The 24,920-nt window shown below is 45.4% G+C and overlaps 1 protein-coding gene across 2 annotated transcripts in view; it reads left to right on the top strand.

Moving 5' to 3' along the window:
* Window positions 1-24,920, top strand: part of LOC137379052 (Golgi apparatus protein 1-like) — a 149,236-nt gene that overhangs the window by 77,401 nt on the left and 46,915 nt on the right. For both annotated transcript variants that reach the window (XM_068049664.1, XM_068049663.1), the window contains exons 7-9: window positions 6,515-6,698; window positions 20,131-20,345; window positions 23,521-23,642. In XM_068049664.1, the coding sequence (XP_067905765.1) occupies window positions 6,515-6,698; window positions 20,131-20,345; window positions 23,521-23,642 (521 nt within the window). The remainder of the gene's footprint in view (window positions 1-6,514; window positions 6,699-20,130; window positions 20,346-23,520; window positions 23,643-24,920) is intronic.

The following is a 24,920-nucleotide window of genomic DNA, read 5'->3' as shown; positions in this document are numbered from 1 at the left end:
ATCCAGGAGGGTTTTCTAGAGCAGTATGTAAATAGTCCAACTCGGGAAGGGGCCATACTGGACCTGGTGTTGGGGGATGAGCCCGGCCAGGTGGTTGAAGTTTCAGTTGGGGACTACTTTGGGAATAGTGATCACAATTCCGTAAGCTTTAAAATACTCATGGGAAAAGACGAGAGTGGTCCTAAAGGAAGAGTGCTAAATTGGGGGAAGGCCAAATATACCAAAATTCGGCAGGAGCTGGGGAATGTAGATTGGGAGCAGCTGTTTGAAGGTAAATCCACATGTGATATGTGGGAGGCTTTTAAAGAGAGGTTGGTTAGCGTGCAGGAGAGACATGTTCCTGTGAAAATGAGGGATAGAAATGGCAAGATTAGGGAACCATGGATGACAGGTGAAATTGAGAGACTAGCTAAGAGGAAAAAGGAAGCATACATAAGGCCTAGGTGGCTGAAGAAAGACGAAGCTTTGAAAGAATATAGGGAATGTAGGACCAATCTGAAATGAGGAATTAAGAGGGCTAAAAGGGGTCATGAAATATCTTTAGCAAACAGGGTTACGGAAAATCCCAAAGCTTTTTATTCATATATAAGGAGCAAGAGGGTAACAAGAGAAAGGATTGGCCCACTGAAGGACAAAGGAGGAAAGTTATGCTTGGAGTCAGAGAAAATGGGTGAGATTCTAAACTAGTACTTTGCATCGGTATTCACCGAGGAGAGGGGCATGAAGGATGTTGAGGTTAGGAACAGATGTTTGATTACTCTAGGTCAAGTCGGCATAAGGAGGGAGGAAATGTTGGGTATTCTAAAAGGCATTAAGGTGGACAAGTCCCCAGGTCCGGATGGGATCTATCCCAGGTTACTGTGGGAAGCGAGAGAGGAAATAGCTGGGGCCTTAACAGATATCTTTGCAGCATCCTTAAACACTGGTGAGGTCCCAGAGGACTGGAGAATTGCTAATGTTGTCCCCTTGTTTAAGAAGGGTAGCAGGGATAATCCAGGTAATTATAGACTGGTGAGCCTGACGTCAGTGGTAGGGAAGCTGCTGAAGTTACTGAGGGATAGGATCTATTCCCATTTGGAAGAAAATGGGCTTATCAGTGATACGCAACATGGTTTTGTGCAGGGAAGGTCATGTCTTACCAACTTAATAGAATTCTTTGAGGAAGTGACAAAGTTGATTGATGAGGGAAGGGCTGTAGATGTCATATACGTGGACTTCAGTAAGGCGTTTGACAAGGTTCCCCATGGTAGGCTGATGGAGAAAGTGAAGGTGCATGGGGTCCAAGGTGTACTAGCTAGATGGATAAAGAACTGGCTGGGCAACAGGAGACAGAGTAGCAGTGGAAGGGAGTTTCTCAAAATGGAGACGTGTGACCAGTGGTGTTCCACAGGGATCCGTGGTGGGACCACTGTTGTTTGTGATATACATAAATGATTTGGAGGAAAGTATAGGTGGTCTGATTAGCAAGTTTGCAGACGACACTAAGATTGGTGGAGTAGCAGATAGTGAAGGGGACTGTCAGAGAATACAGCAGAATATAGATAGACTGGAGAGTTGGGCAGAGAAATGGCAGATGGAGTTCAATCAGGGCAAATGGGAGGTGATGCATTTTGGAAGATCCAATTCAAGAGTGAACTACACAGTAAATGGAAAAGTCCTGGGGAAAATTGATGTACAGAGAGATTTGGGTGTTCAGGTCCATTGTTCCCTGAAGGTGGCAACGCAGGTCAATAGAGTGGTCAAGAAGGCATACGGCATGCTTTCCTTCATCGGACGGGGTATTGAGTACAAGAGTTGGCAGGTCATGTTACAGTTGTATAGGACTTTGGTTCGGCCACATTTGGAATACTGCGTGTAGTTCTGGTCGCCACATTACCAAAAGGATGTGGATGCTTTGGAGAGGGTGCAGAGGAGGTTCACCAGGATGTTGCCTGGTATGGAGGGCGCTAGCTATGAAGAGAGGTTGAGTAGATTAGGATTATTTTCATTAGAAAGACGGAGGTTGAGGGGGGACCTGATTGAGGTGTACAAAATCATGAGAGGTATAGACAGGTTGGATAGCAAGAAGCTTTTTCCCAGAGTGGGGGATTCAATTACTAGGGGTCACGAGTTCAAAGTGAAGGGGGAAAAGTTTAGGGGGGATATGCGTGGAAAGTTCTTTACGCAGAGGGTGGTGGGTGCCTGGAACGCGTTGCCAGCGGAGGTGGTAGACGCGGGCACGATAGTGTCTTTTAAGATGTATCTAGACAGATACATGAATGGGCAGGAAGTGAAGAGATACAGACCCTTAGAAAATAGGCGTCCTGTTTAGATAGAGGATCTGGATCGGCACAGGCTTGGAGGGCCGAAGGGCCTGTTCCTGTGCTGTAATTTTCTTTGTTCTTTAAGACTCCTTTCATTAAAATAGATGCAATCCAGCCTTGCATTTTTCACTTGTGCCTCAACAGGTCTATATTTGCAAGAAATGCTGGAATCACTCAGCAGGTCTGGCAGCATCTGTGGAAAGAGAAGCAGAGTTAAAGTTTCGGGTCAGTGACCCTTCTTCGGAACTGGCAGTTCCGAAGAAGGGTCACTGACCCGAAACGTTAACTCTGCTTCTCTTTCCACAGATGCTGCCAGACCTGCTGAGTGATTCCAGCATTTCTTGTTTTTGTTTCAGATTTCCAGCATCCGCAGTATTTTGCTTTTATGTATAGGTCTATATTTGCTCTGCCTTCCAGACTGGCTCAGCTTCTCTTCTATATTTGACTGCATCACCAAATTAGTTCAACCCCACACCCCCAACAGCACATGTCAGTTCTTAAAAAATTTGGGAGTGTTTTTTTAAAAACTTGTTCGAGATCTGGGTGTTGCTAGTAAGGCTAACATTTATTGCCCATCCCTAAGTGCCCTTGAGAAGGTGGTGGTAAGCTGGCTTCTTGAACTGTTGCAGTCTGTGTGGTATAGATACAGTCACTGTGCTGTTAGGAAGGCAGTTCCAGGATTTTGATCTAGCAACATTGAAGGAACGGCGATATATTTCCAAGTCAAGGTGGTCTGTGACTTTGAGAGCAACTTGCAGGCAGTGGTGTTCCCATGTGCCTCCTGCCCTTTTCTTTCTAGCTGGTAGAGATTGCAGGTATGGAAGGTGCTGCTCAAGGAGTCTTGGTGAGTTGCTGCAGTGCATCTTGGTGGAGGGAGTGAATGTTTAGGTAGTGGATGGGGTGTCACTCAAGTGGGCTGCTTTGTCCTGGTTAGTGTCGAGCTTCTGGAGTGCTCTGGGAGTTGGGCTCATCCAGGCAAGTGGAGAGTAATCCATCATGCTCCTGACTTGTGCCTTGCAGATGGTGGAAATGCTTTAGGAAGTCTGGAGGTGAGTCGCTTGCTGCAGCATGCCCGCCCTTTGACCTCTTGTAGCCACGTTATTTGTGTCTGGTCAGTGGTGACCCCTGCTCCAGTGGGGGGATTCAGCGATAATGCCATTTAATGTCAAGGGGAGGCTCTCTTGTTGGAGATGGTTATTGCCTGGCACTTAAGAGGCAGAAACTTTACTTGCTACTTAACAGCCCAAGCTTGGGTGTTGTCCAGGCCTTGCTGCATGATGGTCTTGATAGTGATGTCGACAACATCTTCCATGACTTTGCTGATAATTGGGATTAACTGGGGTGGCAGTTGGTTGCATTGGATTTGTCCTGCTTTCTGTGGACAGGGCATACCTGGGCAATTTTCCACACTTTGGGTTGATGACAGTGTGGAATAGTTTGACGAGAGGCATGGCTGTTTCTGGAGGACAGGTCTTCACTACAAATGGGGGGAATGTTGGAGTCCATACTGTATCCAATGTGCTCAGCCATTTCTTTATATAATGGAGAGAGCCAAATTAGTTGAAGACTGGCTTCTGTGATGATGGGCACCTCAGAAGGAGGCCAAGATAGATCATCCATCAGCACTTCTGGCTGAAAATGGTTGCAAATGTTTCAGCAGTGTATTTTGCACTCATGTGCTCAGCTGTACCAATATTGAGGATGGAAATGTTCATGGAGTTACCTTCTCCGGTTAGTTGGTTAATTGTCCTCCATTCAGGACTACAGAACTTTGAATTGATCCATTATTTGTGGTATTGCACAGCTGTCGAGAGCATGCTGCTTCTGTTTAGTGTGCATGAAGTCCTGTGTTGCAGCTTAGCCAGGTTGGCATTTCCTATTTGTGTACGCGTGATGGTGCTCCTGGCGTGCTGTTCGATACTCATTGAACCAAAGTTGGTCCTCTGGCTTGATGGTAATGGTAGAGTGAGGGATATGCCAAGCCATGAGGTTACTTATTGTGATTGAATACAATACTGTTGCTGATGGCTTGCAGTGCTTCACGGATGTGCAGTTTTGAGCTATTGGATCTGGTCTAAATTTATTCTATTTAGCATGGTGGTTGTGCCACACAACACAGTGGAGGGTGCCCTCAGTGCAAAGGTGGGACTTCGTTCCCACAAGGACTGTGTGGTGGTCACTCCTAACCATGCTGTCAAGGACAGTTGCATCTGTGATTGATTGATTAGCAAGGACAATGTCAAGTAGGTTTTTCCTCTTCGCTTAGTTCTCTCACCAATTGCCGCAAGCCCAGACTGGCAGCATTTTTATTGAAAACCTGTTTGTATGCTTCCAGCCAGCTTCGTATTGTTGCTATGCACTTTTTTGTTTTGATGATGGGAGCAATTTTTACTGGAGAACTGACCATTTGTGTTTTGGTCCTTTTTCCTCTGGTTCTTAATTGCTTGCTGTTACTGTGTCCTTTAATTACCTGCTGCTGTTTCTTAGCCCTTGGATAAATAACATCATGTGCACTGTAGCATCTCCAGAAGGAGGTAGAAGTGGCACATTCCACTTCTGTGCTCTAATACCTCTGTCAAGAAAGACTGAATGTGATATTGCCCAAACACCTCTGGGCTAAGGATTACAAATTCTTCAGTTACAGGCATTCTGTTCCTTTTCCTGCTAACTACATCTAATCTACATTAGAGCAAGAGGAGAAGACCTCACCAGCAAATACAGTTGCAGTCTTGTGTATTCTGTCCTCTGCTGGGCTGTTGGCCCTTTCGCAAGTGTTTGACTTGAGCACCATCACGAGTTGCTAGACATTGACCCAGACCTCCATGTTTGTCAGGAGCATGAAATGCATCCATGTTCCCCTGGTTTTAGTTTAAAATTTCACAGACACAGGTGGCAAGAATGCTAAACACCACTCATCCCCATGGAGCTCTGCTCTAGATAATGCCATCTAATACTCTGGTCCTTGTCTTCAGGTTCAAACTGATAGCTATAACTTGCATTCGGCCACGAGAAATCTAGAACTTGAGTTTGGAAGCCCTGTACAGATCCTCCAAGTCTGTTCCTTTTAAATTAGAGATATCTATCCTTGTAGTTCACTCTTCCTAAATCCAGTTATGCCACAAAATGCGCGCACACACGAACAGGCAAAAGGTCAAGGCTTCAGAAATGGTCCACGCAGTTATGTGGTAAGGTTTCCCTTGGACTCGGTAATTTCAATCCTGTAGTTGGGTACTGAATGGAGATTGTCTTGTTGCTGCCTTAATGGGAATTATGATTATGAAATCTTTAAATCTGCCTTTAAAATGCAAGAAGTTATTAATCTTAATGGAATGGTACAGCCTCGCAACATGATTTGTCACACTTTTTTAGGCTTAGCAGATATACCATGAAGGTAGAAAGATGCTGCAACTCCCATAAGCTTTTCAATGCTAGCAGTTGCTGGCAACTCATCTTGTTTGCTTTATTAACCAGAGAGAGACAGTTTGCTAATGTATATTGGTTCAGTACTTCCAGTCCGAGATGTTAATTGTCCTGCTTAACAGTAACTGATGAATTCACTGCACTACTAAGTTGCAATTGTAGTTTCAGCATCAACAGCTTGATCTTCTGTATTACCTTTTACATAGCAAAACATCCCAAAAGGCTTCACGAAAAGGAGGGAGGGGAATAGACAGTGATCAGGAGTGAGGGGAGGTGGCTAAGGGTGTGACGGACGTGATTAAAGATGTAGCGAGGTGAGAGTGGGTTTCGGAAGAGTTGGATGGGCGGGGTTATATTGAAGGCTGTCAGTCAGTGGAATGGGGGCGTACAGGTTGATTGGAAGAGCAGAGTGCATGAGCTTGGAAGTAGGACTAGAGAAATAGTGTAAAGCAAGGCCATTGGGGAAATTTGTAAATTAAGATTTTGATAGCAAGATAGAGTTACGCTTTTTTAAAACTAGTTTAATACTTATATTTTCACCAGTAGTGTGAAATCCAGTAATAGCGAGAGAGTTTTATATTCAAAATTAAAGAGTTCAGGGAAATCAGATGATAGAGGAGTATTGTATGAACTAAATAGAAGTTTGGATCCTGGAGTTTCTCAAGGTATTGCTGCTGCATGAGCCTGGGGTGCCATCCTTCATGCTGCTGCTGGACTTGCTTGTTAAAGGTCAAACTGTTTACATTTTGAGGGTTTCTACAGTACGGTGACAATGCCTGTTCTCTTTCCAGTGTCGCGAGGCACTCACAACACGACAGAAACTGATAGTCCAAGATTACAAAGTGAGTTACTCCCTCGCTAAGGCATGCAAAAATGACCTCCGGAAATATCGGTGCAATGCAGAGAATTTGCCGCGTGCCCGAGAGGCTCGACTTTCCTACTTGCTGCTCTGTCTGGAATCTTCCGTGCACCGAGGTAAGTGCTAACTTGCTGGCACTGGTCTGCTGTCAGGCATGTAGTCTGAACCAAGAGCTTTGAATAGCTCTGTTAAACACAGAATACACCTGTATGTTGCAATAGAATTTTAAAACAGATACCTAATTAATTTAACAAATGTGATTCTGTACATTGCCCTGTGATGGTGGGTGCAGCAGGAAGCTGGAATATAGCATTGCAAAAGCGTTTCAGGAGCAGGAGCCTCAGCTTCGTGAGTCATTAAGTAGCAGTGAATGAAGGGGGAGGGACATCCAGACATGGCCGTGATTGGATCTGAGAGCTAACGTGGGCCAAATATAGCTCTCTGGATCTCTCTGCTTTTTTTTGGTGCAAAGTTCAGCACAGCCCTGGACTCAGTTGGATATTGCGAAACCAAAGAATGGGGAGAATAGAGTGGAGCAGAAGTAGGGTCAGAGCTTGAATTCTGATGTTTGCTGTGCTGCTTGATGCCTGCACACTTCACTAGAAAATGGGACTTAGGTTTAAAAAAATCTAAGTTTGTGCTTTAAGGACTTAAGAACTAAGAGCAGGCAATTCAGCCCCTCAAGCCTGTTCCGCCATTCAGTACGATCATGGCTGATCTCATCTCTGCCTCAACTCCATTTTCCTGCCCGTTCTCCATAACCCTTCAACCCATTACTAATTAAAAATCTGTCTATCTCCTCAACTTTACTCAATGTCCCAGCATCCACCGCACTCTGGGGTAGTGAATTCAACAGACCCATGACCCTTGGAGAGAAGTAATTTCCCCCCATCTCTGTTTTAAATCTGCTACCCCTTATCCTAAGACTATGACCTAGATTTCCCCACCAGAGGAAACATCCTCTCTACGTCTACTTTGTCAATCCCCTTAAATCATCTTATATACCTCAATTAGATCCCCCCTCACACTTCTAAACACTAGAGAGTAAAGGCCTAAACTGCTCAATCTTAAGACAAACCCCTCATCTCTGGAATCAATCTAGTGAGCCTCCTCTGAACTGCCTCCAATGCAACTACATCCCTCCTCAAGTAAGGGGACCAAAACTGTACGCAATACGCCAGGTGCGGTCTCACTAATGCCTTATACAGTTGCAGAAACACTTCCCTACTTTTATACTCTCTTCCTTTAACATTAAATGCCAAAAATCCATTTGCCTTCCTTATTAGCTGCTGCACCTGCATACTAGTTTTCTGCGATTCATGCACGAGGACACCCAGATCCCTCTGACCGAAGCACTCTGAAGTTTCTCTCCATTTAGATAATTTGTCTTTCTAATCTTCTGACCAAAATGGATAACCTCACACTTATCCACATTAAACTCCACCTGCCAGATTTTGGCCCATTCACTTAACCTATCCCTATCCATTTGTAGATTTCTTATTTCTTTATTGCAACTTACTATCCCACCTATTTTAGTGTCATCTGAAAGTTTGGCTATAGTACCTTCTATCCCTGCATCCAAGTCATTAATATAGATTGTAAATAGTTGGGGCGCGAGGACTGAACCCTGTGGCACCCCACTAGTTGCATCTTGCCAACCAGAAAACCATTTATCCCGACTCTGTTTTCTGTTGGTTAGCCAATCTTCTAGCCAAGTTAATAAATTGCCCCTAACCCCATGTGATCTTACCTTGTGTATTAACCTTTTGTGCGGCACCTTACAAATGCCTTCTGGAAGTCCAGATATACTACAGCTGCAGGACCCCCATTTTCCACTTCACTTGTTACATCTTTGAAGAACTCTAGCAAATTAGTCAAACACGATTTACCCTTCATCAAACCATGCTGACTTTGATGGATTGTGTTTTGACTTTCTAAATGTCCTGTTATTACTTCCTTAATAATGGTTTCTAACAATTTCCCAACGGCAGATGTTAAACTAACTGGTTGAAAGTTTCCTACTTCCTGCCTCCCTCCCTTTTTGAATAATGGCGTTACATTAGCTTTTTTCCAATCCACTGGAAACTTTCCTGCATCCAAGGAATTTTGGAATATTCTAATCGATGGATTCACTATCCCAGCTGCCACTTCCTTTAAGACCCTAGGATGTAGGCCATCAGGCCCTGGGGACTTGTCTGCCTTCAATCCCAATACTTTGCTCAGTACCTTTTCCCTAATGATTGTTCTACGTTCCTCCCTTTCTATAACCTCTGCATTACCTGTTACTTTTGGGATGGTACTAGTGTCCTCCACTGTAAAAATACTGAGGCAAAATACTGATTTTAGTGTCTCTGCCATTTCTGTGTTCCCCTCATTAACTCCCCTGTCACATCATCCAAGGGACCAACATTCACTTCAGCTACTCTCCTCCCTTTTATATACTTATTAGAAGCTTTTGCTATCCGTTTTTATATTTTGCGCTAGTTTTATTTCATTTATCTTTGCTCTTTTTATTACTTTTTTAGTAACCCTTTGTTATTTAAAAGTTTCTCAATTGTCCAGCCTGCCACTGGCCTTTGCGATATGGTCTGCCTTAGTTTTGTCTTTGTTATTCTTAACTTCCTTTCTTAGCCATGAATGTTTCCCCCCCCTTACAATCTTTCTTCCTCTCTGGAATATATTTTAGTTGGCAGGAATTGAATATCTCCTTAAACATCTGCCACTGCTCATCAACTGTCCTACCTTTTAGTCTTCCTGCCCAGTCCACTAGGACCAAATCTGTCCTCATGCCTATGTAGTTACTTCTGTTTAACTCCAGAACGCTAGTGTGGGGCACCAGTTTCTCGCCGTCAAACTGAATTTCAAATTCAAACATGCTATGATCACTCTTCTCTAGAGGACCCTTAACAATGGGATCATTAATTAATCCCACCTCATTACATAATACCAAATCTAGAATAGCCTGCTCCCTGGTTGGTTCCACAACATATTGCTCCAAAAAACAATCTCTAATACATTCAATGAACTCTCTCGAGACTACCCTTGCCAATTTGATTAATCCAGTCTGTACGCATATTAAAATCACCCATGATTATTGCCGTACCTTTCTTACACGCCCCCAATATTTCCTCGTTTATACTGTACCCCACTGTGGAACTATTGTTTGGGGATCTATAGATTACTGCCACCAGGGATTTCTTTCCCTTGCTATTTCTTCTTTCTACCCAGACTGATTCTACGTCTTGATCTCCAGTGTCTATATCCCCATTTCTCACTACAGCACTGATTTCTTCCTTTACTAACAAAGCAACACCACCTCCTTTTCCTTCCTGCCTATCCTTCCGAAATAGAGTACCCTTGGATATTCAATTCCCAAGGCTTCCCTGCAACCACGTCTCCGTAATCGCCACTAAATCATACCCATTCATCTCTATTTGCGCTGTTAACTCAATTACTTTATTCCGAGTGCTTCGTGCATTCAGATACAAAGCCTTTAAGTTTGTTCCATTATCAAATTTCCCTACTCTTGAACGATTCCTTGGTGCAATTTGACGTTCACGCGTTTTGTCCCTACCTTTTTATTTTCTGGTACCTTTCAGCCTCATCACTAACCTACACTCCTACCTTCTTTAACTTTGATTTCCTAATTTCCCATGCAACTGAACCCTCTTTTTTTTTTTCCTCCCCCCCCCCCCCCCCCCCCTCCTCCCCAGCCCTAGTTATGCGATTCTCCAAGACTCTGGTCCCAGCGTGATTCAGGTGGAGCCTGTCCCATGGAAACAGTTCCCTCCTTCCCCAGTACTGGTGCCAATGCCCCATGAATTTGAACCCATTTCTCCCACACCAACCTTTGAGCCACGCATTTACCTCTTTAATCTTATTGACCCTGTGCCAGTTAGCTCGTGGCTCAGTTAGTAATCTGGAGTTTGTTACCTTTTTAGTTTTACTTAATTTAGCCCCTGGTTGCTCATATTTCCTCAGCAGAACCTGTATCCTTGTTCTGCTTATATCATTGGTACCAACGTGGACCATGACAACTGGAGCTTTCCCCCCCACTCCAAGTTCCTCTGCAGCCCAGGTGAGATATCCTGAACCCTGGCACCAGGTAGGCAACACAGCCTTCGGGACTCTCTATTCTGGCCACAGAGAACCTGGAAGAGCGGAGCAGACCTGGGAGGAATCGAGATCTGAGAGGGAGAGTATAAATCCAGCTCGAGGCCCGCACTTAACTGCAGGAGTGGAGCGGAGCGGACCTGGAAGGATAAACATAGGCATAGTCCGGAGTGTTTGAAAAAAACATCAACAGTGACTTCACAGGAAAGCTGCAAGGTGATTGGTTGGTGAGTAACTGCTATTAGGGAATAGCTCTAAATAGCTGGCTTAGTAACTAAGGTAAGAAAAGTCTACAGGCTATTTTCATATATAGTAAGTAGTGTTTTTCAGGGAGTTCTGTAGGTATGAGGACTAGGGAAGAAGGGCTTTAGAGTATTTGATATTAAGCATCTTCCAAAAGGTTAATTTAAAGGGTTAAGTCATGGCAGGAGAGCTCAAAGCCGTGATTTGCCTCTCATGCTCTATGTGGGAAGACGGGAACAATTCCAGTGCCCGGGACCAGCATGTGTGCAGTAAGTGTTTTCACCTGCAGCTCCTGGAAGCCCGGGTTTCAGAGCTGGAGTGGCGGCTGGGGACACTGGAGCATCAGCGAGGCGGAGAGTATCGTGGATAGCACGTATAGAGAGGTGGTCACGCCGCAGGCTCAGACTCCACGGCAGGAAGGGAATGGGTGACCACCAGGCAGAGCAGGAGTCTCCTGTGGCTATTCCCCTGCAAAACAGATAAGCTGCTTTGGATACTGTTGGGGGATTGGCCTCTTGGGAAAGCAGCAACAGCCCAATTCGTTGCACTACGGTGGCTCTGCTGCACAGGGAAGAAGTAAAAAGTGTGGGAATGTAATAGTTGCAGGGGATTCAATTGTAATGGGAATAGATAGGCGTTTCTGTGGCCGCAAGCGAGACTCCAGGATGGTATGTTGCCTCGCTGGTGCTCGGGTTAAGGATGTCTCAGAGCGGTGACAAGATATTCTGAAGGGGGAGGGTGAACAGCCAGTGGTCGTGGTCCACTTGGTACAAAAGACATAGGTTATATTAAAAAAAAAAGAATGAGGTCCTAAAAGCAGAATATAGGGAGTTAGGAAGTAAGTTGAAAAGTAGACCTCAAAGGTAGTAATCTCAGGATTATTACCAGTGCTAGTCAGAGTAGAAACAGCAAGATATATCAGATGAATACGTGGCTGAAGAGATGGTGTGAGGGGGAGGGTTTTAGATTCCTGGGACATTGGGACCGGTTCTGGGGGAGGTCGGACCAGTACAAACTGGACGGGTTACACCTGGGCAGGACTGGGACGGATGTCCTAGGGGGAGTATTTACTAGAGTGGTGGGGGAGGGTTTAAACTAAAATGGCAGGGGGATGGGAACCTTTGCAAGGAGTCAGAGGTTGGTGGGGGGGGGGGGGGGTGGAGAGATCAAGGACAAGAACAAAAGACAGTAAGGGGAATAAGAAAAGTGATGGACAAGTAATGTTAAAAAGACAAGCCTTAAGCTTTGTGCCTTAACATGTGGAGCATTCACAATAAAGTGGATGAATTAATCGCGCAAATAGATATAAACGGGTATGATATAGTCGGGATTACGGAGACATGGCTGCAGGGTGACCAGGGGTGGGAAATGAACATCCAGGGGTATTCAATATTTAGGAAGGACAGAAAAAAAGCAAAAGGCGGTGGAGTTGCATTGCTGGCTAAAGAGAAAATTAACGCAATAGTGAGGACTGATGTCAGCTTTGACTATGTGGAATCTGTATGGGTAAAACTAAGAACAGTACAGCACAGGAACCGGCCATTCGGCCCTCCAAGCCTGCGCCGATCTTGATGCCTGCCTAAACTAACACCTTCTGCACTTTCGGGGCCCATATCCCTCTATTCCTTTCCTATTCATGTATTTGTCAAGATGTCTCTTAAACGTCACTATCGTATCTGCTTCCACCACCTCCCCTGACAGCAAGTTCCAGGCACTCACCAACCTCTGTGTAAAAAAAAACTTGCCTCGCACATCCCCTCTAAACTTTGCCCCTCGCACCTTAAACCTATGTCCCCTAGTAACTGACTCTTCCACCCTGGGAAAAAGCTTCTGACTATCCACTCTGTCCATGCCACTCATAACTTTGTAAACCTCTATCATGTTGCCCCTCCACCTCCAGAGCTGAGAAACACTTAAGGGGCAAAAAAGCGTTAGACCCCCCAAACTGTAGTGGTGATGTCGGGAATGGTATTAAACAGGAAATTAGAGACGCATGCGATAAAGGAACATCTGTAATTATGAGTGACTTTAATCTACATCTAGATTGGGCAAATCAAATTAGTCACAATACCGTAGAGGAGAAATTCATGGAGTGCATGCGGGATGGTTTTCTGGACCAATATGTTGAGGAACCAACTAGAGAACATGCCATCCTAGACAGGGTATTGTGTAATGAGAGGGGAATAATTGACAATCTAGTTGTGCGAGACCCCTTGGGGATGAGCGAACCATAATATGATGGAATTCTTAATCAAGATGGAGAGTGATGCAGTTGATTCTGAGACTAGGGTCCTGAATCTTAATAAAGGAAACTAAGAAGTTATGAGGCGCGTGTTGACTATGATGGATTGGGAAACGTTACTTAAAGGATGACAGTGGATAGGCAATGGCAAACATTCAAAGAGTGCATGGATGAACTGCAACGATTGTTTATTCCTGTCTGGCGCAAAAGTATAATGGGAAGGTAGCCAAACCATGGCTTACAAGGGAAATTAGAGATAGCATTGGATCCAAGGAAGAGGCATACAAATTCACCAGAAAAAAATAACAGACCTGAGGATTGGGAGCAGTTTAGAATTCAGCAAATGAGGACCAAGGGATTGATTAAGAAGGGGAAAATAGAGTATGAGAGGAAGCTTGCGGGGAAGATAAAAACTGACTATAAAAGTTTCTGTAGGTATGTGAAAAGAAAAAGATTGGTGAAGACAAATGTAGGTCCCTTACAGTCAGAAACAAGGGAATTTATTATGGGGAGCAAAGAAATGGCTGATCAACTAAATGCAGACATTGGTTCTGTCTTCACAAAGGAGGACACAAAGATCATACCAGAAATGTTGGGGAACACAGGGTTTAGTGAGAAGGAGGAACTGAAGGAAATCAGTATTAGTAGAGAAATGGTGTTGGGAAATTGATGGCCGATAAATCCCCAGGGCCTGATCTACATCCCAGAGTACTTAAGGAAGTAGCCCTAGAAATAGTGGATGCATTGGTGGTCATCTTCCAAGATTCTATCTGCTCTGGAACAGTTCCTGCAGATTGGAGGGTAGCTAATGTAACCCCACTATTTAAAGAGGGAGGTAAAGAGAAAACAGGGAATTATAGACCAGTGAGCCTGACGTCGGTAGTGGGGAAAATTCTAGAGTCAGTTATAAAAGATTTTATAGCAGAGCACTTAGAGAACAGTGGTAAATCGGACCGAGTCAACATGGATTTATGAAAGGGAGATTATGCTTGACAAATCTACTAGAATTCTTCGAGGATGTAACTAATAGAGTTGATGAGGGGGAGCCAGTGGATGTGGTTAATTTTGGACTTTCGACAAAGTCCCACAAGTGACTAGCGTGTAAAATTAAAGCACATGGGATTGGGGGTAGTGTATTGCGATGGATAGAAAATTGGTTGGCAGACAGGAAACAAAGAGTAGGAATAAATGGGTCTTTTTCCGAATGGCAGGCAGTGACAAGTGCGGTACGGCTGGGATCGATGCTAGGATCCCAGCTATTCACAATATATATTAATGATTTAAATGAGGGAACTAAAAGTAATATTTCCAAATTTGCAGATGAGACAAAACTGGGTGGGAGGGTGAGTTGTGAAGAGGATGCAGAGGCTTCAGGGTGATTTGGACAAGTTGAGTGAGTGGGCTAATGCATGGCAGATGCAGTATAATGTGGATAAATGTGAGGTTATCCACTTTGGTAGCAAAAACAGGAAGACAGATTATTATCTGAACGGCTATAAACTGAGAGAGCAGAATATGCAGCAAGACCTGGGTGTTCTTGTACACCAGTCGCTGAAGGTAAGCATGCAGGTGCAACAGGAGATAAAAAAGGCAAATGGTATGTTGGCCTTCATAGTGAGCGGATTCGAGTACAGGAGCAGGGATGTCTTGCTGCAATTATACAGGGCCTTGGTGAGACCACACCTGGAATATTGTGTGCAGTTTTGGTCTCGTTATCTGAGGAAGGATGTTCTTGCTATAGAGGGAATGCAGCAAAGGTTTACCATACTGATTCCTGGGATGGCGGGACTGACGTATGAGGAGAGATTGAGTTGGTTAGGTTTATATTCGCTGGAGTTCAGAAGAGCGAGGGGGGAATCTCATAACCTATAAAATTCTAACAGGATTTGACAGGGTAGATGCAGGAAGCATGTTCTAGATGGTGGGGGAGTCCAGAACCAGGGGTCATAGTCTAAGGATACGGGGGTAAACCTTTCAGGACTGAGATGAGGAGAAATTACTTCACCCAGAGAGTGGTGAGCCTGTGGAATTCGCTACCACAGAAAGCAGTTGAGGCCAAAACATAGTATGTTTTCAAGAAGGAGTTAGATATAGCTCTTGGGGCGAAAGGGTATGGGGAGAGAGCGGGAACAGGTTACTGAGTTGGATGATCAGCCATGATCATAATGAATGGCGGAGCGGGCTTGAAGGGCCGAATGGCCTAGTCCTCTTTACTATGCAATCCCCGATTATGACTACATTTCTCTTTTCTCCCCCCACTTGAATGGCTCCCTATACCACGGTGCTATAGTCAGTTTGCTCATCCTCCCTACAGTCATTGCTCTCGTCCACACAGGGCGCAAGAATCTCAAACCTGTTGGACAAGGGCGAGAGCTGAAGCTCCTGCAACATTACTTCCTGGATCCCTCTATTTGCCTCACTCTCAGTCACACCCTCCTGCCCCTGACCACTGGCCGAATTCAAGCTAGTTAATCTAAGGGGTGTGACTGTCTTCTGAAACACAGCGTCTAGGTAACTCTCCCCCTCCCTGATGTGTCGCAGTGTTCCAAGCTCAGACTCCAGCTCATCAACACTGAGCTGGAGCTGCTCAAGCAGCCAATATTTGCTACAGATGTGGTCGCTAGGAACCACAATGGGGTCCACCAGCTCCCACATCATGCAGGTACAACAAAGGACAGTACAGCACAGGAACAGGCCATTCGGCCCTCCAAGCCTGTGCCAATCTAGGCGGTGGCGTAGTGGTATTATCACTGGACTAGTAACCCAGAGACCCAGGGTATTCCTCTGGGGACATGGGTTCAAATCCCACCACAGCAGAAGGTGGAATTTTAACTTAATAAAAATCTGGAATTAAAAACTAGTCTAATGGCCATGAAACCATTGTCGATTGTTGCAAAAACCCATCTGGTTCACTAATGTCCTCTAGGGAAGGAAATCTGCTGTCCTTGCCTGGTCTGGCCTACATGTGACTCCAGACCCACAGCAATGTGGTTAACTCTTACATGCCCTCTGAAATGGCCTAGCAAGCCACTCCGTTGTACCTAACTGCTACAAAGTCTATAAAAAGAAATGAAACCGGACGGACCACCCAGCATCGACCGAGGCACTGGAAACGACAACGGCAAACCCAGCCTTGTCGACCCTGCAAAGTCCTCCTTACTAACATCTGGGGGCTTGTGCCAAAGTTGGGAGAGCTGTCCCACAGACTAGTCAAGCAACAGCCTGACATAGTCATACACACGGAATCATGCTTACAGACAATGTCCCAGACACTGCCATCACCATCCCCGGGTACGTCCTGTCCCACCGGCAGGACAGACCCACCAGAGGTGGTGGCACAGTGGTATACAGTAGGGAGGGTGTTGCCCTGGGAGTCCTCAACATCGACTCCGGACCTCATGAAGTCTCATGGCATCGGGTCAAATATGGGCAAGGTAACCTCCTACTGATTACCACCTACCGCCCTCCCTCAGCTGATGACTCAGTACTCCTCCATGTTGAACACCACTTGGAGGAAGCACTGAGGGTGACAAGGGCAAAAAGTGTACTCTGGGTGGGGGATTTCAATGTCCATCACCATGAGTGGCTCTGTAGCACCACTACTGACCGAGCTGGCCGAGTCCTAAAGGACATGGCTGCTAGACTGGGTCTGCGGTAGGTGGTGGGGGAACCAACACGAGGGAAGAACATACTCTACCTCGTCCTCACCAATCTGCCTGCCGCAGATTCATCTGTCCATGACAGTATTGGTAGGAGTGACCACCGCACATTGTGGAGACGAAGTTCCGCCTTCACATTGAGGATACTGTCCATCGTGTTGTGTGGCACTATCACCGTGCTGAATGGGATAGATTTCAAACGGATCTAGCAATGCAAAACTGGGCATCCATGAGGTGCTGTGGGCCATCAGCAGCAGCAGAATTGTACTCTAACACAATCTGTAACCTCATGGCCCGGAGACCAACCCTGGTGCAATGAAGAGTGCAGGAGGGCATGCCAGGAGCAGCACCAAGCATACCTCAAAATGAGGTGTCAACCTGGTGAAGTTGCAACCCAGGACTACTTACATGCCAAACTGCGTAAGCAGCATGCGATAGACAGAGCTAAGCGATCCCATAACCAACGGATCAGATCTAAGCTCTGCAGTCCTGCCACATCCAGCCGTGAATGGTGGTGGACAATTAAACCACTAACTGGATGAGGTGGCTCCACAAATATCCCCATCCTCAATGATGGGGGAGCCCAGCACATCAGTGCAAAAGATAAGGCAGAAGCATTTGCAACAATCTTCAGTCAGAAGTGCCGAGTTGATGATCCATCTTGGCCTCCTCCTGAAGTCCCCTGCATCACAGATGCCAGACTTCAGCCAATTCGATTCACTCCACGTGATATCAAGAAACGACTGAAGGCACTGGATACTGCAAAAGCTATGAGCCCTGACAATATTCCGGCAATAGTACTGAAGACCTGTGCTCCAGAACTTTCCGCGCCCCTCGCCAAGCTGTTCCAGTACAGCTACAACACTGGCATCTACCCTGCAATGTGGAAAATTGCCCAGGTATGTCCTGTACACAAAAAGCAGGACAGATCCAACCCGGCCAACTACCGCCCCATTCGCCTACTCTCAATCATCAGTAAAGTGATGGAAGGTGTCATCAAGTGGCACTTGCTTAGCAATAACCTGCTCAGTGATGCTCAGTTTGGGTTCCGCCAGGGCCACTCAGCTCCTGACCTCATTACAGCCTTGGTTCAAACATGGACAAAAGAGCTGAACTCGTGAGGTGAGAGTGACTGCCCTTGACATCAAGGCAGCATTTGACCGAGTATGGCATCAAGGAGCCCTGGCAAAACTGAGGTCAATGGGAATCACGAGGAAAACCCTTCGCGCATACCTAGCGCAAAGGAAGATTGTTGTGGTTGTTGGTCAATCATCTGAGCTCCAGGACATCACTGCAGGAGTACCTCAGGGTAGTGTCCTAGGATCAACCATCTTCAGCTGCTTCATCGATGACCTTCCTTCAATCATAAGGTCAGAAATAGGGATGTTCGCTGATTGCACAATGTTCAGCACCAATTGCAACTCCTCAGATACTGAAGTAGTCCGTGTAGAAATGCAGCAAGACCTGGACAATATCCAGACTTGGGCTGATACGTGGCAAGTAACATTCGCGCCACACAAGTGCCAGGCAATGACCATCTCCAACAAAAGAGAATCTAACCATCTCCCCTTGACATTCAACAGCGTTACCATCGCTGAATCTCCCACTATCAACATCCTAGGGGCTACCATTGATCGAAAACTGAACTGGAGTAGCCATATAAATATTGTGGCTACAAGAGCAGGTCAGAGGCTAGGAATCTTGAGGCAAGTAACTCACCACTTGACTCCCCAAAGCCTGTCCACAATCTGCAAGGCACAAGTCTGGAGCGTGATGGAATACTCTCCACTTGCCTGGATGGGTGCAGCTCCAACAACACAAGACACCATCCAGGACAAAGCAGCCCGCTTGATTGGCACCCCATCTACAAATATTCACTCCCTCCACCACCGACGCACAGTGGCAGCAGTGTGTACCATCTACAAGATGCACTGCAGCAATGCACCAAGGCTCCTTCGACAGCACCTTCCAAACCCGCGACCTCTACCAACTAGAAGGACAAGGGCAGCAAATACACGGGAACACCACCACCTGCAAGTTCCCGTCCAAGTCACACACCATCCTGACTTGGAACTATATCGCCGTTCCTTCACTGTCGCTGGGTCAAAGTCCTGGAACTCCCTTCCTAACAGCACTGTGGGTGTAGCAGCCCCATATGGGCTGCAGTGGTTCAAGAAGGCAGCTCACCACCACCTTCCCAAGGGCAATTAGGGATGGGCAATAAATGCTGGCCTGGCCAGTGATGGCCACATCCCGTGAATGAATTAAAAAAAAAAAAAAATTCTGGGGACCATATCACTCTATTGCAATCCTATTCACGTATTTGTCAAGATGCCTCTTAAACGTTGCGATCGTACCTGCTTCCACCACCTCCCCCGGCAGCAAGTTCGAGGCACTCACCACCCTCTGTGAAGAACTTGCCTCGCACATCCCCTCAAAACTTTGCCCCTCTCACCTTAAACCTATGTCCCCTAGTAACTGACTCTTCCACCCTGGGAAAAAGCTTCTGACTATCCACTCTGTCCATGCCGCTCATAACTTTGTAAACCTCTATCATGTCGCCCCTCCACCTCCGTCTGGCCCTGCATCTCTCTCTTATTTAATTAGATTTTAATTTGTTAAATTTCCACCTGGTCTTTAGTTTTTAATCAGTAAAATATTTCTCCTATTCACCTTTAATCTGCAATCAACAGAGAATAGGTAATTCAACTAGCAGTTACCTACCAACCAATGAACTTATGGTTTTCCTGTGATGTCACTGTTTTTTTTCTGTCCATTTTTACTCCCTTAAACTCTCGCTCTCGCTTTCTGTGGTCTCCGACTCAGTTCGTTTTGGCGTGCTTTTTAAAGCTCTGCTCCCGCTGTGTTGTCTCCCTGTCTCTTTTCTCCCCCCGCCCTCCCTCCTCTGTCTCTTCCCCCCCCCCCCCCCCCCCCCCAGGTATAATTGTCACAAAACATCTATATCTGAATCCCTGATCCCTGACTGTGTTAGCATGTGAAGAGCAATTGGCTTGTCCCAATTCTAATGCAGTACCTTTTGGCAACCAAATTTCAATGCTATTGAAAAATCCTAATGGCTTGGTGTATGTCCTTTGGCCACATAAATGGAGTTTGGCAGAAGTTCTAATACTTGAACTGTTAAAGTTTTACTCTGTGTACATCCCAAGGAGGAGGAGATGGTAGTCATGCAATCCATAAGGGGACTCCAGGGAGTGGGTTGTACCTCCCATCCCTGCTCACGTGTTATGTGCAAAAATGCTGATTAACTGCTTTATCTCTCCAACTGGGCAGGTCGACAGGTGAGTGGCGAGTGCCAGGGAGAGATGTTGGATTATCGTAGAATGCTGATGGAGGATTTCTCACTAAGCCCTGAGATTGTCCTTAACTGTCGCAGTGAGATCGAACTCCACTGTTCAGGCCTGCACCGGAAGGGACGGACATTACACTGCTTGATGAGAATGGGTCGAGGTGATAAGGGCAACCTAGGACAGAGCTGCCAGCAGGCAGTGAGTATTTTGATAGGTGGAAATATCATGGTCTTTTAACCTGTAGATTGGGTGTTTAAGTCGAAGCCTATGATTTGACCGTATTGAAGCAAGATAGAAAGTGAAGTTGATCATTTTCTGCTTGAAGGGAGTGGCTGCACAGCTTCAGAGGGAGTGTTTCCTGCACATCAAGAGCAGCTGTTAACAGCTATGCAGATGTTGGCCTTTGTCAGTGGAAGATGTCAAGTTGCTCCTAATGAGATTGCATGAGGAAACCAAATGTCAGCACAGGAGGGTGTATTAATGAAACATTTGTTTTTTCACCATAAGAACTAGGAGCAGGAGTAGGCAATTCAGCCCCTCGAGCCTGCTCCACCATTCAATACGATCATGGCTGATCTCATCTCGGTCTCAACTCCACTTTCCTGCACGTTCTCCATAACCCTTCAACCCATTATTAATTAAAAATCTGTAGTTCCTCAAATTTACCCAATGTCCTGGCATCCACCGCACTCTGGGGTAGTGAATTCCATAGATTCACGACCCTTTGAGAGAAGTAATTTCTCCTCCTCTATCTTAAATCTGCTACCCCTTATCCTAAAACTATGACTTCTCATTCTAGATTGCCCCACCAGAGAAAACATCCTCTCTGTCTACTTTGTCAATTCCCTTAATCATATATACCTCAATTAGATTTCCTCTCATTCTTCTAAACTCTAGAGAGTAAAGGCTTAAACTGCTCAATCTCCCTTCATAAGACAAGCAACCCCCCACCTCCCCACTCTCTGGAATCAATCTAGTGAGCCTCCAATGCAACTACATCCTTTCTCAAGTAGGACCAAAACTGTTCTCAATACTCCAGGTCCAGTCTCGCCAATGCCTTGTACAGTTGCAGCAACACTTCCTTTAGCAATAAATGCCAAAATTGAATTTGCCTTCCTTATCACCTGCTGTACCTGCAAACTTTCACAACAAGCGCATGGGAAAGGCTTCCACTGCTATATCCAGACTGACCAAGAGAGTGTGGGAAAATGGCGCACTGACACGGAACACAAAAGTCCAAGTGTATCAAGCCTGTGTCCTCAGTACCTTGCTCTATGGCAGCGAGGCCTGGACAACGTATGTCAGCCAAGAGTGACGTCTCAATTCATTCCATCTTCGCTGCCTCCGGAGAATCCTTGGCATCAGGTGGCAGGACCATATATCCAACGCAGAAGTCCTCGAGACAGCCAACATCCCCAGCTTATACACACTACTGAGTCAGCGGCGCTTGAGATGGCTTGGCCATGTGAGCCGCATGGAAGATGGCAGATCCCCAAAGACACATTGTACAGCGAGCTCGTCACTGGTATCAGACCCACCGGCTGTCCATGTCTCTGCTTTAAAGACCTCTGCAAACGCGACATGAAGTCCTGTGACATTGATCACAAGTCGTGGGAGTCAGTTGCCAGTGTTCACCAGAGCTGGCGGGCAGCCATAAAGGCGGGGCTAAAGTGTGGCGAGTCGAAGAGACTTAGCAGTTGGCAGGAAAAAAGACAGAGGCGCAAGGGGAGAGCCAACTGTGCAACAGCCCCAACAAACAAATTTTTCTGCAGCACCTGTGGAAGAGCCTGTCACTCTAGAATTGGCCTTTATAGCCACTCCAGGCGCTGCTCCACACACCACTGACCACCTCCAGGCGCTTACCCATTGTCTTTCAAGATAAGGAGGCCAAAGAAGAACCTGTAAACTAGTTTTCTGCGATTCATGCACTAGGACACCCAGATCCCTCTACACCGAAGCACTCTGAAGTTTCTCTCCATTTAGATGATTTGCCTTTCTATTCTTCTGACCAAAATGGATAACCTCACACTTATCCACATTAAAATCCATCTGCCAAATTTTGGCCCATTTATCTAATCTATCCATATGCATTTGTAGATTTCTTTTATTTTTTTTATTGCAACTTATTGTCCCACCCATTTTAGTGTGATCTGCAAATTTGGCTATTGTACCTTCTATCCCTGCATCCTAATCATTAATATAGATTGTAAATAGTTGGGGCCCCGAGGACCGAACTCCGTGGCACCCCACTAGTTACATCTTGCCAACCAGAAAAAGACCCATTTATCCCGACTGTCTGTTTTCTGTTGGTTAGCCAATCCTCTATCCAAGCTAATAAATTGCCCCCAACACCATGTGAACTTACCTTGTGTATTTATCTTTTGTGTGGCACCTTATCACATGCCTTCTGGAAGTCCAGATATACTACATCTACAGGATTCCCATTATCCATTTTGCTTGTTACAGCTTCAACAAACTCTAGCAAATTAGTCAAGCACTGTTTACTCTTCATAAAACCATGCTGACTCTGATGGATTGTATTTTGACTTTCTAAATGTCCTGTCATTACTTTCTTAATAATGGATTCTAACAATTTCCCAACGACAGATCTAGAACTAACTGGTCTATAGTTTCCTACTTCCTGCCTCCCTCCCTTTTTGAATAAGGGCATTACATGAGCTTTTTTCCAATCCACTGGAACCTTTCCCATATCCAGAAAATTCTGGAATATTATAACCAATGGATCCACTATCTCTGCTGCCACTTCCTTTAAGATCCTAGGATGTAGGCCATCAGGTCCTGGGGATTTGTCTGCCTTCAACCCCAATAGTTTGCTGAGTACTTTTTTCCCTAGTGATGATTGTTCTAAGTTTCTCCCTTTCTATAACCTCTGCATTACCTGATACTGTTGGGATGGTACTAGTGTCCTCCACCGTGAAAACTGTGGCTAAACCTATTCTGTCTGTGTGGCAATTCTGTACTTTTAATTGTTAAAAACACACCGATCTAAGCCTAAGGTCAAGTCAGCAAGTAGCATGCCATCTGGTAATGGATGATGAAGTGGATTTTTGACTTCAGTGAAAATCATTGTCATGATCTGGATACTATAGTCGGCTCCGTAAAACAATGCAAGTCAAAATTTTCCTCTTAATTGTACAGAGAATGCAGCCAGAGGTGTACTGATGTAATTTCTTCATTAATGGCATGTAGTGCTAACCTCATTGTTAGAGGGATAGAGGGACTTGAGAGTTAATGAACTTCGGAGGATGTGGGTGGCTGGAAGGAATTGATCACCTTTAAACAATCCTGTGTTGCCTCAGGGACCAGGGTTCTCGTTTGTGCATGTTTAATGCCCTTTCTACTCTCATTCCAGCTCCAGTCCCTAATTCAAGAAGCAGACCCTGGTGCTGATTACCGTATTGATCGAGCACTGAATGAAGCCTGCGAGTCTGTCATCCAAACAGCCTGCAAACACATCCGCAATGGAGATCCGATGTAAGTCAGAGAAAGCTGGCGTATGTCCAATCTGTATGAAAGGGTAATTGCTGCTCTAATTTTTAAAAATTCTTTCATGGAATATGGGCATTTGCTGCCCTTCCCTAATTGCCCTTGACAACTGAGTGGCTTGCTAGGTCACTTCAGAGGGCATTTGAGTCAACCACATTGCTATGTGTCATCAACCAGACAAGGTCAGCAGATTTCCTTCTCTAAAGGACATTAGTGGACCAGATGGGTTTTGGTTTCATGGTCACCATTGGGCCAGCTTTTAATTCCAGATTTTTTTCATTGAATTCAGATTTCACCATCTGCCATGGTGGGATTCAAACCCATGTCCCAGAGCATTAGCCTAGGCATCTGGATTACTAGTCTAGCGATATTACCACTAAGCCACTGCCTCCCCTCTGGGATGTGTAGAGTCTGTGTATGAGGCACTAGACTCGGGCTCCTGTATGTTATGTCTATGTCGCTAACTGCAGCAAATTTTTGGAATCTTGAGTCCTGATGAAAGTGTACAAGAAGGCTTAATCTTAGAATTAGAGTTGGGCCATTTAGGAGTGAATTCTGCAAGCACTTCTGCACATATGGCAATGGGAATATGGAACTTACTCCCCACAAGGCTATGGATACTGGATCAAAAAGATTGATTAGATTTTTGTTAGTTAAGAGTGTCGAGGGATATTGAACAAAGTTGTGTAAATGGTGTGAGGTACAGATCAGTTGTGACCTGGGAATGATGGAACAGGCTTGAGTGACTGATTGGCCTGCTCCTGTGCCTAACAGCCATGTGAATAAAAGCATCATCCAGTGAAGTACTAAGGCACAGAGACTCTGGGTCCTGGGTTCAGTTTCTGACTTAAGTCAGCTGATCTCAAACAGGGAACTAATTGGGATGTGTCAGTACTGTGGACTAGTCAGGGTTACTGTTCCTTTTCACTATGCATGGCTCCCAATGGAAAGTGTGCATGCTGGCAGAAGACAGCATTGAATTAAGGGGCATGGGAGTAAGAGGCGCACAGAATGGAGACTTCGCTTGAGTGAGACAGTCAGTGTGAAGGTGGGAATTTGGTTCACGTGGGAGTTTGGTGCAGAAGGGAAAAAAAGAGTTGATGTGTGACTTTACAGCAATAAGGTAAGTGGTTGTGGTGAGAATTTTCTCTTTTTCTCTTATCTAAACTAAGGAATTATAATCGGGGTTAGTATAACATTAATTGAAATAATCTTCTGAAACTCAAGTAATTTATTAGTAAGGTTTTATTAGTTGTGCTAAGGTTT

This window comes from Heterodontus francisci, chromosome 17 (genome assembly GCF_036365525.1).
Source record: "Heterodontus francisci isolate sHetFra1 chromosome 17, sHetFra1.hap1, whole genome shotgun sequence".
Classification (NCBI taxonomy): Eukaryota; Metazoa; Chordata; class Chondrichthyes; order Heterodontiformes; family Heterodontidae; genus Heterodontus; species Heterodontus francisci.
This window is presented reverse-complemented; position numbering and strand designations above follow the sequence as displayed.